The 11,634-nt window shown below is 42.4% G+C and overlaps 1 protein-coding gene across 1 annotated transcript; it reads left to right on the top strand.

Annotated features, from left to right (window-relative positions):
* The first annotated feature begins 1,626 nt into the window (after positions 1 to 1,626).
* calm2b (calmodulin 2b, (phosphorylase kinase, delta)) lies at positions 1,627 to 6,088 on the top strand. The gene is made up of 6 exons (XM_062517751.1): positions 1,627 to 1,743; positions 3,520 to 3,550; positions 4,105 to 4,248; positions 4,338 to 4,444; positions 5,109 to 5,244; positions 5,365 to 6,088. The coding sequence occupies exons 1-6, from the start codon at positions 1,741 to 1,743 to the stop codon at positions 5,391 to 5,393; spliced, it is 450 nt and encodes a 149-aa protein (XP_062373735.1). The 5' UTR covers positions 1,627 to 1,740; the 3' UTR covers positions 5,394 to 6,088.
* Positions 6,089 to 11,634: the final 5,546 nt, after the last annotated feature.

Here is an 11,634-nt window from a genome sequence, read left to right on the forward strand (position 1 = left end):
AAAATCAATGCGTTTCAATGGAAGTACATTATAGAACAAATGATTGTCAATGATATGGTATGATGGAAGTATCTCAGTGCATGCCAACTCACTTGATATGTTTATGTCTAAAGGTCAATATCTTCCTTATGTGACTTGGCATGCATTGAGATACTTTCATCATACCATATCATTGACAATCATTTGTTCTATAATGTACTTCCATTGAAACGCATTGATTTTGACTTGACTTGATTTCCTCATTTCTGAGGTGAAATGAAGTAATATCTAATATTCCCTTTGCATAGGCTTTTGGTATCCAATATAGAAGCAAAATGCAGCAATTATTTTGAAGCTGACTGTACCTATTGTTCAGATTTAGTTTTCTAGAAATATATGCAAATTATTGCATATTTAGGTAAAACTGGTCTCATTTGCATATCTAAACATCACATTTCAGAAAACTTGCAATACAAAAAATATTTGCCTTAATGTGAGTAAACAACTGTGACATTTTCAATTTGATATCTATAGTTTAAAATTTTACCCATTTCACCTGTAGTAAATCCCAATGGCAAAATGCATTGGAAATTGCTACCTTTGACCTTGAATAAAAGCATGTTCCACTAAATATAAATGGGTAGATTTTTAATATGTGATGCAGGAGGGTTTAAGGATCAATAAAAAGTATGAACCATTACTATTGCAATTAGTTACAGGTTTGGCCCTTTTTTGAGCTAGATTGACTGGCCTATAATGCATGGCACAATTCTCACTGAATGAATCTCAAGCCTTATTGTGAAACTCTTCTGTTGATGAGGAGGCTAGCAACCAACAAAACACCACTAAGCAACAGGAGGCATGTTTCATGACACACAAACCTTCTTGGCTCTTTTGTGATGGAAACGATTAAAACATTTTTACCCAAAGTCATCTGTGGGTATTTCAGGCAGGAAAACATTATCTGTGGCATCAGCATTGCATTAATTAGGTGCTGGGCACGTGGTAAATATAGGCTAGACGATTCTCTTCAGCATATTAAGGGGTGTGAGACTGTGGTGTAGGCCTTGTTTCTAGATCTAGATCTAGGTCCATGACTGCTTACCACAGCACACAAAATCATCAGAGGCTAAGTGGCTGTCCTAACCGGTCCTATACAGCCCAGTCCAAGGCAAGGCCTGATTCTTTTTTTCTTTTTTTCTCAAAGTCCTATTAGAAACCTCAATAAGACCAGCAAAGGCCATGGTTTCTACAGTAGTAGGGTATCATCTATTAAAACAAGTCTACTTCGTCCAGGTTGGTTAATACTGACCAAAAAGGGCCTCATCATGTCATGTCTGTTGAAGCCACAGTGGACAGAATTCTGCTTGCCTCTGAGTGGTTGAGCGCCACGGTGCATGACAAAAGGAGTGACGCATTGCGGGTACAAACGCACCAATCAGAGGAGACCATACTGCCAAATCGCTGAACATAATCCTACGCTATCAAATAGTCCGTTATATTTTTAGTAGTTAAATGCAGACATTGCATCAGAATCTAAATAATTTTCATACCACATTAACACATGACACTCAAAAACAAATACCGTTTTAAAAAGTATCTAATTGTGGCTACAATAATTGGTATCCAGATTGAAACGGAGCAGGCGGATTGACACAGGTATAGGGGAGGTGTTTATGTACAACCGTCAAGGCGGGTCTGCGTTACCGACTTTCATACATTTGTATCTGTGGCGGAGTGTGGAGCGCAGAGTAGTTCAAAATGGTGAGTCTTTAACTAAAATATGAAGTTGCTAAATGATTTTTTAGAAAACAGTAAATATTAAATGAATGGTGGATTAGAGAATGTGTAGTATGAGGGCGAGTATGAGTAGGGGCGATGAATGGTTACGTTACAATGAGACAGTTTTCCAAGTTGGCGCAATTGTTTCTTTAGCCGGGAAATGGCGGGACCCACACACAGTTGATTAAAAGTGGGTATTCTTGATTTGAAGTACTTGACTGTGCTTGTAATTGTGGCTGCATAAACGCTGCACACATGATGTAACGTTTCTAACGAGTTATCGGCGAATCGCAATGTTATACTTTATGGATGCAACGCTATTGTTAATCTGTCAACGGGCGTCTCACGATAACGTCAAAGGCGCTTCCCACTTCAAGCTTGCATGAACTAGCTAACGTTTGCCAATGACCACTGCGTCCCTTTTTGGAGTGTTTGATGAGTGAAGTTAGAGTATTCACAGACTTCTTTACGAATTGCTTAACGTTACATTAACTGGTTAAGTTGTTCACATCATTTAGCCTTATTGAATACTATTTACCTTGGGTGTTGAGTACGTGTTAAACTTCGACATGTGGAGTTCGGCAAACCGTAACGTTATGGCTAACTAGCTTGGAAACTGAAATAGCCTATTTTTCTTAACAGTTAGCCTGATTGCGGTAGCACGCCAGGGTAGTAATTTAGTTTGTCAACACAAGTATTGCCAATACTATCAATATCACCCGTTTGCATGGAAGTTTCATAGTGGTTAGCTAATATTACGCTTCTTAGTTCAATAGCACCCTAACGTTAACATTTTCGAATTAATTTACCGGTTTGCGAGCGTTGTTGACGAGTGCTTGTGCATTGATAACCAGTGTTAGCAGATGTTTGGATGTTCACATTAGTTGGCCTCTGCTAAAATATGCCAAGCTATCGGCAGCACGTTTTTACATTGCAAACGTTAGCGTGAAAGAGCTAGGAATCGGCTTTACTGGCTGGTTATTTACAATAGTACTGCTAGATGTTAACGTAACCGAAATCCCTTCCTAGCTAGCGTAAGTAACGTTGGTTAATGTCAGTTGGGGTTGCTCTGCGTAACTAACATTACATTAACGATATTATTCACTAACTGTGAAAATGGGCAACATTAGCACACACGAGTGCTGCTTAACGTTATGCCACTGTTTGATCTTCTAACGTTAGATGTGAAAGTTAGTGTTATCGTTTTCAACGTTCTAAGAATGGCCTTAACTAACGTTACATGTATTTCATATAAGTTAACCTATAACCTTATGCCCATTAGTATTGTTTAACTTGATAAACATCTAGCTGATGCGTGTGGTCACATCTCATGTTAATTGCGTCTAATAATAATAAATAACGTTGGTGGTTTTGGACCAGTATAAGTACGTTGAAGCAGCCCTGATTTCACTTCCGTAAATTAACGTTAGCAGTGAAGTTCACCTAAATATGGTCGGTACGGTAGGCCAAAGCAGTATGTTGAGGGTTTAAAGTGAACCTTTCTATCTTTAGCTGACGAGAGGTAACCTATCCTTGTCCCGGCGACTGCTAATGTGTAAATCTGCTGCGGGATGCCGCTCAAGAATGCCATGCAATGCTCGCTGAGCACTATCGCATGATTACTAGTAAATTACATTGAGGGCACTTTCACAACCGGCCCAGAAAGTAAGGGTGCATGGAGACTTAGCATAAGTGTGTCTGGACACTTTTGAGAAGTTATGAAGCTTATTGTTAATGTTATGTGGTTTCCCCCATTAGGCTGATCAACTGACAGAGGAACAGATCGCTGGTAAGCACATTCAACTCTTGCCAACTTGCCATATTTATTAGTGTCAAGGTTTGCTTTAATGACAGATTCAGCTTTCTTTGCAGAACCTTGACAAATGTTTGCAATGGCACATACAGTTTTCCTTGGAGTTTGTATGTTCAAGTAACCCAAATTCTAGTACTGTTGAGCACAATTCTACATTTTGTTCAAAGTCTTAAGACCGACCCATCATATCCCTCTACTGGATATTGCTGTTGTCCACATGGCCTAGAAGTGCCCTAATGCTACCACTCTGCATTTTGTTCTGCCTCAAAGGGTCAACTCCAAACCATTATGCTGTGGTGTAAACACTAGGAAATGTTTTGATGGATACAGGATTATTTTGTATACAGTGCAGCTCAGCTGATTGTGTGAATGTGACTGGCCTTGGAGTGGTAGTGAGTGCTAGACTCATGCTTTTCGGTTTAAGTATGACGTCCCAGTGTCAACCTGTATGTAAGATCATCATGTGGAAGCTGGCTTTGTGTGGATGAAGGACTCTCAGCTCTTGTACTTAATATTTCTCTTTTCCACAGAATTCAAAGAGGCTTTCTCGTTATTCGACAAAGATGGCGATGGCACAATCACCACCAAAGAACTGGGCACAGTCATGCGCTCGCTGGGCCAGAACCCAACAGAAGCAGAGCTGCAGGACATGATCAATGAGGTGGATGCTGATGGTAAGTGCATATATTCCAGCACACATTGCTTTAGTAAGGCCCTTTGACCATGCTGTAGTCTAATGTACTCTCTTGTTCCTCCTTTCTAGGTAATGGAACAATAGACTTCCCTGAATTTCTGACCATGATGGCAAGGAAGATGAAGGACACTGATAGTGAAGAGGAGATCAGAGAAGCCTTCCGTGTATTTGACAAGGTAGCTTTCTTGAGTGATATTAATTAACGTTTGTTAAATGGGTTCAAGTTTTGTCCAGATATACACATTGACATGTTGGAATATGGACAATATGTTCTCTGGTGGCTTTGGAAAATCATAGAATATTGTATCTGACAAATATCAGCACTTGATTTTGCATGTAATTTATCAAACAGCGTCTTTTATGGAACCATGGACCACTGTAATGTACGATTATTATAATGTAATTATTATCAATGAGATTTTGAAAGTCATGGAACATATTTTAGATTTTGCATTTTAGCTCAATGGGCACTGGACATGTATTGATATTGGGGATATTATAATATCCTGTTTGAGACTTGAGTCTGCAAAGCTTTTAAACTAATTACCTGTTTGAAGAGCAGTTATGGTTAGGTTTTCTGGTAAAGTCCTTTAAACTATTGTGTGGTGATAAATGCTGCCCACAATTCAGTGTTGATTACATAGTCAAAATTGAGGTGTCAAGGTGTTTCTGAAAGGGCTTAAGATCTTAATTACAGACAACATTAATGAACATACTTTATAATGTGGGTCCCCTGCAAAGACAAGCAAACTGTTCATGTTGTATTGTAGGAAGTCGTTTGGTTGGTGTAAAAGGTGGCTGGTGTGTGAACTGTGTGACTAACCAAGCATCTGTCCACAGGACGGTAACGGCTACATCAGCGCTGCAGAGCTGCGTCACGTCATGACCAACCTGGGAGAGAAGCTGACAGACGAGGAAGTCGATGAGATGATTAGAGAAGCTGACATTGACGGAGACGGCCAAGTCAACTATGAAGGTAAGGGACCCGGGCTAGGTTGCTCCTACTGGAACGGTGTGTTGATGTAATCGTACACAATCACCTGACCTCACTATCTCATTGTAATTTTTTTTTTTCTCTCTCTCTCTCCCTCTACAGAGTTTGTACAGATGATGACAGCGAAATGAAGGCCTTGTACAGAACTTCTTGTAAAAAAATTACTTGCCTTTTCTTTGTTTGTAATATCTGTAAAATGTTTTAATTTGATGTCTCAGCCCCAGCCCATAACCCAACTGTCCAAAGGCTCTGCATGTTTACTTACTGCTCTAGGGTCTGAGTCCTCCTGTCTCCTCCTGTCGTCCCATCAGTGCTCAGACACCGAAACGGCTCTTCGCTGCACCTGGGCCTGCTGGTGCCCCAACTTTTTGGGGGTGCCTCTGTTCACTCCTGCTTGCCCCTCCCAGGTTTGGGATGGTGGTAGGCGGAGTTTACGTCTGATGGAGAGTTGGGTGTCTTGACTGTTGGCATGTTTTTTTTTTTTTTTTTTTTTTTTTTTAATTTTTCCTCTTTTTTTGTCCTTTTTTCTCTCCCCTTTCTGGAGGAACCTCTGCATGGGCAATGGACTACGCATATTAATGGAAACAAGTCCTCAGCATTGCAGTGCTGCAATCATACATGAGTTAAATACTACTGGGTTTAACCTTTATGGCCAAGTACTCGTACACTAAACTCTTTGTATTTGTTGGTCTCTCCAGGTTCTTATGATGCTTTTTAATTAGTCACCTTTCTTTTCTTTTTTTATCAGCTTATGGCACAGCCATGCCTCAAAGAATCCATTCCAAGTTGTATATTTGTTTTCCAATAAAATTAACAATTAACCCAAGCTGAGATGTCTTTTCTGTCATGAGGTTTGAACATTATTGATTCCTTGACTTGATTTCAGTGATCTGTATCTTGGAAGATGGAAATGGATATCATGACTAGGGTGCTATCCATTGTTGGTGTAGTCTAATCCAAGGCTTTCTTGTGGAGTTCGTCTGACATTAACATTATGGGTGACCTTAAATGGGGCAGTGGGCCTCATTGCACTTAAAGCCTACCTTACACTGACAAGATTTGGAAAAGATTCTTGAAAGATTGTAGTCTTTTAACTAATGCCCCTCATTCAGACTTTACTCAAAAGACTACAGTCTTTCAAGAATCTTTCCCAAATCTTCTCAGTGTAAGGTAGGCTTAAGGGAAAAACTTGGATCTTTTTTGATCTTGGGAGATGATCAAAGGAATTTGCCTAAAAATGCTATGGAAATATTGTAAATCAGTGATCAGGCACAAGGGCAGTACAATGCTGGTGCAAGTAGTATAGTTGCTTTGACACTAACCCATCCTAGAAACGGGATAACTTACGATGATCTGAGTGTTGCGTTACACTTTACTGCTGCAGCTTTATTTCCAGTGTGATCCCTGCCTTACGTTGATATATGGGCCAATTTTTGGGCAATGTGGTTCTGACATGTAATTTATAGTGAGCATACATTTCTATTCTGGAGAACTTAATCAGTTGGCTAATTGTCATGAGTATCCAATCAGAATATATGAAACTGCTTATGTAGCTGCCCAGCAACACTGCTCAAAAAGCTGCCCCATGCATCTCACACTTTAGAGGAAAAGCGTTGTAGCTGTTGGTGGTAGCCATTTGTTTGCCATGGATGTTTGTCACCAAGATTTTCGTTTTCTTGTAGCTTTAATGAAAACCGGTGAGGTATGAACATCCTTGGTCTTCCTCAGGGGAAAAGGGGCAATTGTTAGCAAAGCCTCAGTACGGCTGAGCTGGGACAGAAGTAGAGCCTTCGTGGTAATTCATCCTCAGTCATAAGCATGCCCTTAAAAGGGTGTGGAGAAAGCAACAGAGGCAGCTTGGCCTTTGATGAACAGTGATGGTATGCTTGGTGCAGATGTCTGGGGTGAACAGGAGCTTCTTTCAACCTGGAAAGAGATACTTCAGAGCGAATGAGACGGTTATTCTTGAGCTTCAGAGATAAAGTGCTAGGAGAATTGTACTGAAGCCAAGAGACACTTTGTGCAGGCAAACATGAAAGGGGTTATGAACATGGACAGTGCATGCGCGCAATCACCCTGGCAGCCTTAGCCTTGGTTGACAGGCCTGCGAGTCGTTGGCTTGTGGAAATCATCCTCCATCACGTAACCTAGCAACCGTAAGTCCCATGAGTTTAGCTCCCTTCCCTTCCTTTCCAAGTGAGGTCTCGGAAGGATCCTACTCTGATGAGATGAACTCTTGTGGTGTGTGTTGGATCTCCACAGGGGAGAGTTGAGCAGAACACATTGATATTTGGAAGAGCCTTATACACCATCAACAATGGGTTGGAATTAGAAGTTCATTGGGGGTCAAGGGCAAAGCAAGTCTCAGAGTGCCCTAACTGGCTCCAGATCTCAAATCTGTCTATTGTAATTAGGGAGTTATCACACCTTTAAAAATCCTCATACCTTCATCACTTGAAACTTGAGCTTAAAGCTAATTGTTGAAGTAGCACCTCACCCACACACATGATGTCAGCTATGTGAGCACCTTGGGCACTTAACTACTGGGCCAAAGACATTTGACACATTACTGCCAGCCAGGCTAACAATAGTGCTGCTCCTCTTTACTGTCATGCCCTGCCTCTGCTGTGTGAAACATCCAAGCACTTGGGCATAAAGCAATGCCTTGCTCAACAGCACCACTCACTTCCCTGATATGCCCCATCACGTGTTATCTCATGAATTACATCATCCTCTGCCCTGACAGATATGGAACTTGTGTTGTGGCCAACCGCTGATAAACAATCAACGGAGGATATTAGCTCTTGGCATAGTAAACTGTCTGTTTGGGAATGTAACACTGATGTGTGACCAAAAGTAGCCCAACAGGTGCAGGCTATTTCAGACCTCCTTCCAGTATGGCAGGCAGACTACCACATGGGCAGCTTTGAGGAGAAGTGGGCTTGAAAACAGCACCCAGAAAAGGAAGGTAAACATTTCCAGACTGACTGCTGAAATTCTCTGCCTGTAGGCTCTGCATTGGTGGAGACATATTGCTACTAGGCAACTTTCTGTGCAACTGCTCAGGGTCATGTAAAGTTAAAAATCCCCAACCCTGCCAGCAGTAATATAATCCAGAGTTTACTCTTCTTCAGTGGGCTTAAACTGTGTTAAAAATAAATGTTTACTTTAATAAGAGCTGGCTGTGCTTATTTTACTAGCTCTGATGATTTTGCCTTTGGCCATGACAGGCGTGTGGCTGCTCACCTGCTAACGCATGGTGACTCTGCAGGGCACTGGAGGCTTTGCTGGCATGACTGATCCCAGCCGCGAGTAGCACACCCTGTGCCAGCCATTCCTTCCTGTATTCACTCGCCGCTTGGCCTTCCTACCTGGGCTGTTATTTCAGTAATCCCCCGAACCCCGCACTGGCCCAGCTCCATCAGGCATGCCAGTGTGACCAGCGTGGCTGTTATTAAAGGCTGCTGAGGGACATATGTGCGTGTTTGTATGCATGTGTTTGTGGTCGCAGCTTGCAGCTGCTCCTTTTGTTGTGCCATCATAAATTAATGGGAGCATGAGCAGAGGGCCATTTGCTGCTACAGGCTTTGAGATGTGTTTTGTTCCCGCTTTTTTTCTGGGGTGTTGCTTGTTTAAATTCCATGGGCACATTTTTGTCAAAGTCTTTGAATGTTATGATTTACTTTCATTAGTGAGATGAGACTTTTAAGTTATACTGATTCCCATGGCCCCAGTCCTTCCGCTATCTCCAGAGACGGCCAAGTGCAATAGTGATTGCAGGCCAGTAGTGAAAGGCCACTTGATACTGGTGTCAGCTGGCACCCCTTAACAAGAAAAAAACTCAAGTATGCTAACATCTAGTTTTGTTTATAGTTATACTAGAGACTGATTAGTCTATGGTGTAGACTCTACACTAATGCCCGTAGCTTGTCGCGTTATTCGATAGGCCTTGATAGGGTTGTGGGTTAGGAGCATTAATGGGGTCAAAGAGTTAAGCTGATGAGTAGATGGCTTTACCTCAACATTTGACAAAGCTAACACTGGGTTAAGAGTGTCATGGCCACTACTCTAGCGGTAGGGTTTGAATGAGACACATCGCCAGAGTCAAATGGCAGGGTCATGCCTGTGTTACCAGATGGATGGTATTCAGTCCACAACTCTATCCTCCTCCTCTTTTTGGTGATGATAATGCATTAGACCTATCGGGGCTGATTTTTTAAACAGAGCCTAAACTCTGTCCGAGAAACAGAAGCTCTCTGTGTTTGGGGCGGATGGCTGGCTGTGGGTGGGCAGGCACGGGACATGCTCCGGTCAGGAGAACAGAATGGTCCGCCTTGTTACTGGATGTTCATTTCAGTTTCCAGAAAGTGAGCGTATGCGCGCGAGAGAAAGATAAAGAGAGAGAGTGTGTATTAGAGAGAGAGCGAGAGAGAGAGGCAGTGTGTGTGAGAGAGAGAGTGAGACGAACAGGCAGGGTGTGCTATTTATGCCAGCTATGGTAAAGGTGGGAAGAGAACGCATGGGTGTGGGTGTGGGTGTGGGCAGGCACAGCTGAAAATAGAGGAAAGCAATTAAAAACATCGCAAAGTTCATTGCACTAGGGAAGCACCGGTGAGCTCGTGAATCAAAAGATCTCTTCTGAGAAGACAGAAGATGGTACATTGACTACGGCGGGGAGCAGAGTAGGAAGAGGGGGGGGGGGTGGTTCAGGGAAATGACAGATTTGTGATGTGACATAGGAATGTCACCTTTGGGGATTGAAAGCCGTGGGGAGAGCAGTTGTTTCTGGCTCAGTGGCTCCGAGAGCTCTCTCCAGGAATGAGGATGACAGAGGCTGAGAAGCCAGCCGTGGCTTTAAGTGCAGCGTGAGAACGGCAGCAGGAGGCAGCCGTGGTGAACTCCTAACCTGCAGCTAACTGGGTGAACTCTGGGCTCTGGATCTGGGCTGACTGAATGGAAGGCTTCCCCATGCAAACACGCCCCTAGGGGTTCCAGTTGGGACACAATTCAGATGTGAACGTGACAAGGGGAAAAAAAAAAAAAATGTTTTCAGTGTTATTGATGCCATCTGTCTGAAATGCTCACATAGTTAGGGCGTCGATGAATGCTTTCTCACACAGTGGAAATCTCTCTATCTCTCTCTCTCTGGTCACTGCAAAATGCTGTGACAGCCAGACTGGCTCATAAACTCAGTAGTAATGCCAGATACCCAAGAAACCAGTTTAGCACAACTACTTGACCTTTGGCCTTTTATTGTATGCATGTCTGCGCTGTTTTACTGCCACTATTACACTGATTGGACAAATGTACGGAAGTCGCTAATCATACACCATAAAAACAGTAAAGAACAGCTTACACAACAAAAACACTGTGCTTGTGATTGCAGCATGGACTATCTCCAAAACAATTTGTTGCTATGGACTGACAGTGGGTGGACCAATGCTCTTAGGTCACAAATGTTATGATGTAAAACAGAGATGCCAAACCCTCACAATGCACATTTTCATGGTTTCCTCTGTCAGTGTAGACCTGACATGGACATACTGTATATTATGGTAATTCTCCCAGGTCATCAATTTGTTTGAACAGTAGATTCTTAGAAGTTTATCCACTGGGATCAATTCAGTATTGCCGTAAGCCATGTGGAACCTGCACGAGTTCCAGTATAATCCATACTATTCAAATCAATACAGTTCAGCCTGGACACAGTAATGGTCCCACTGGGACTCAGGTACCCAGGGCTACCCAGGGGTGTGTGTGTGTGTGTGTGTGTGTGTGTGTGTGTGTGTGTGTGTGTGTGCCTGCCTGTGTGTGTGCGCGTGAAAGGAATGTGTTGCTCTGGACTTGTTCCCATTAATAGATGAAGTCAACATTTACAATATCAGTAACATAAACTAGGAGCCATTTCAGATGTGACCTTGTGTCCTTCTCACCCAGTTGTTACTTGGTTTTAACCTACTCCATGTCACAGATGCCTTCTCCTCATTCTTCTTTCTCTCTGATGGACCTTCACCCACACCAAAGCTCATTAATTAGCTGACTACCTCAGTGACAAATGGCTTCACACTAATGACACTCAACAAGTAATTTGGGAGGTGATAATTTGATTTCTAGTGTTGCCTCCCTGTGGATATCCAATGCCTCTGGCTCCAGTAAAAGTTCACCTCTCAAAGCAGCTATGAGCTGAGTTGATCTAATAATGGCTTTGATGAGCACTAGCATTAGAAAGTTAAAAAGTCAACTTGAAATAGCAAATTGTTGTGCATTTTGCCTTCATACAGTAGATTCCCTTGTATCGTGTCATGGTAAGTGTAAGTGGTGATGCCTTGAGGGACTTTCTTTAAATTTGGAGTAACATTGACAAAATTTGAA

The sequence above is a fragment of the Sardina pilchardus genome, chromosome 17 (genome assembly GCF_963854185.1).
Source record: "Sardina pilchardus chromosome 17, fSarPil1.1, whole genome shotgun sequence".
Lineage (NCBI taxonomy): Eukaryota > Metazoa > Chordata > Actinopteri > Clupeiformes > Clupeidae > Sardina > Sardina pilchardus.

Excerpts from the sequence above, each read along its gene's own strand:
- calm2b (XM_062517751.1), top strand. Across the intron at positions 4,249-4,337 it reads CAATGAGGTGGATGCTGATG|GTAATGGAACAATAGACTTC; the intron begins GTAAGTGCATAT and ends CCTCCTTTCTAG. Across the intron at positions 5,245-5,364 it reads CGGCCAAGTCAACTATGAAG|AGTTTGTACAGATGATGACA; the intron begins GTAAGGGACCCG and ends CTCCCTCTACAG.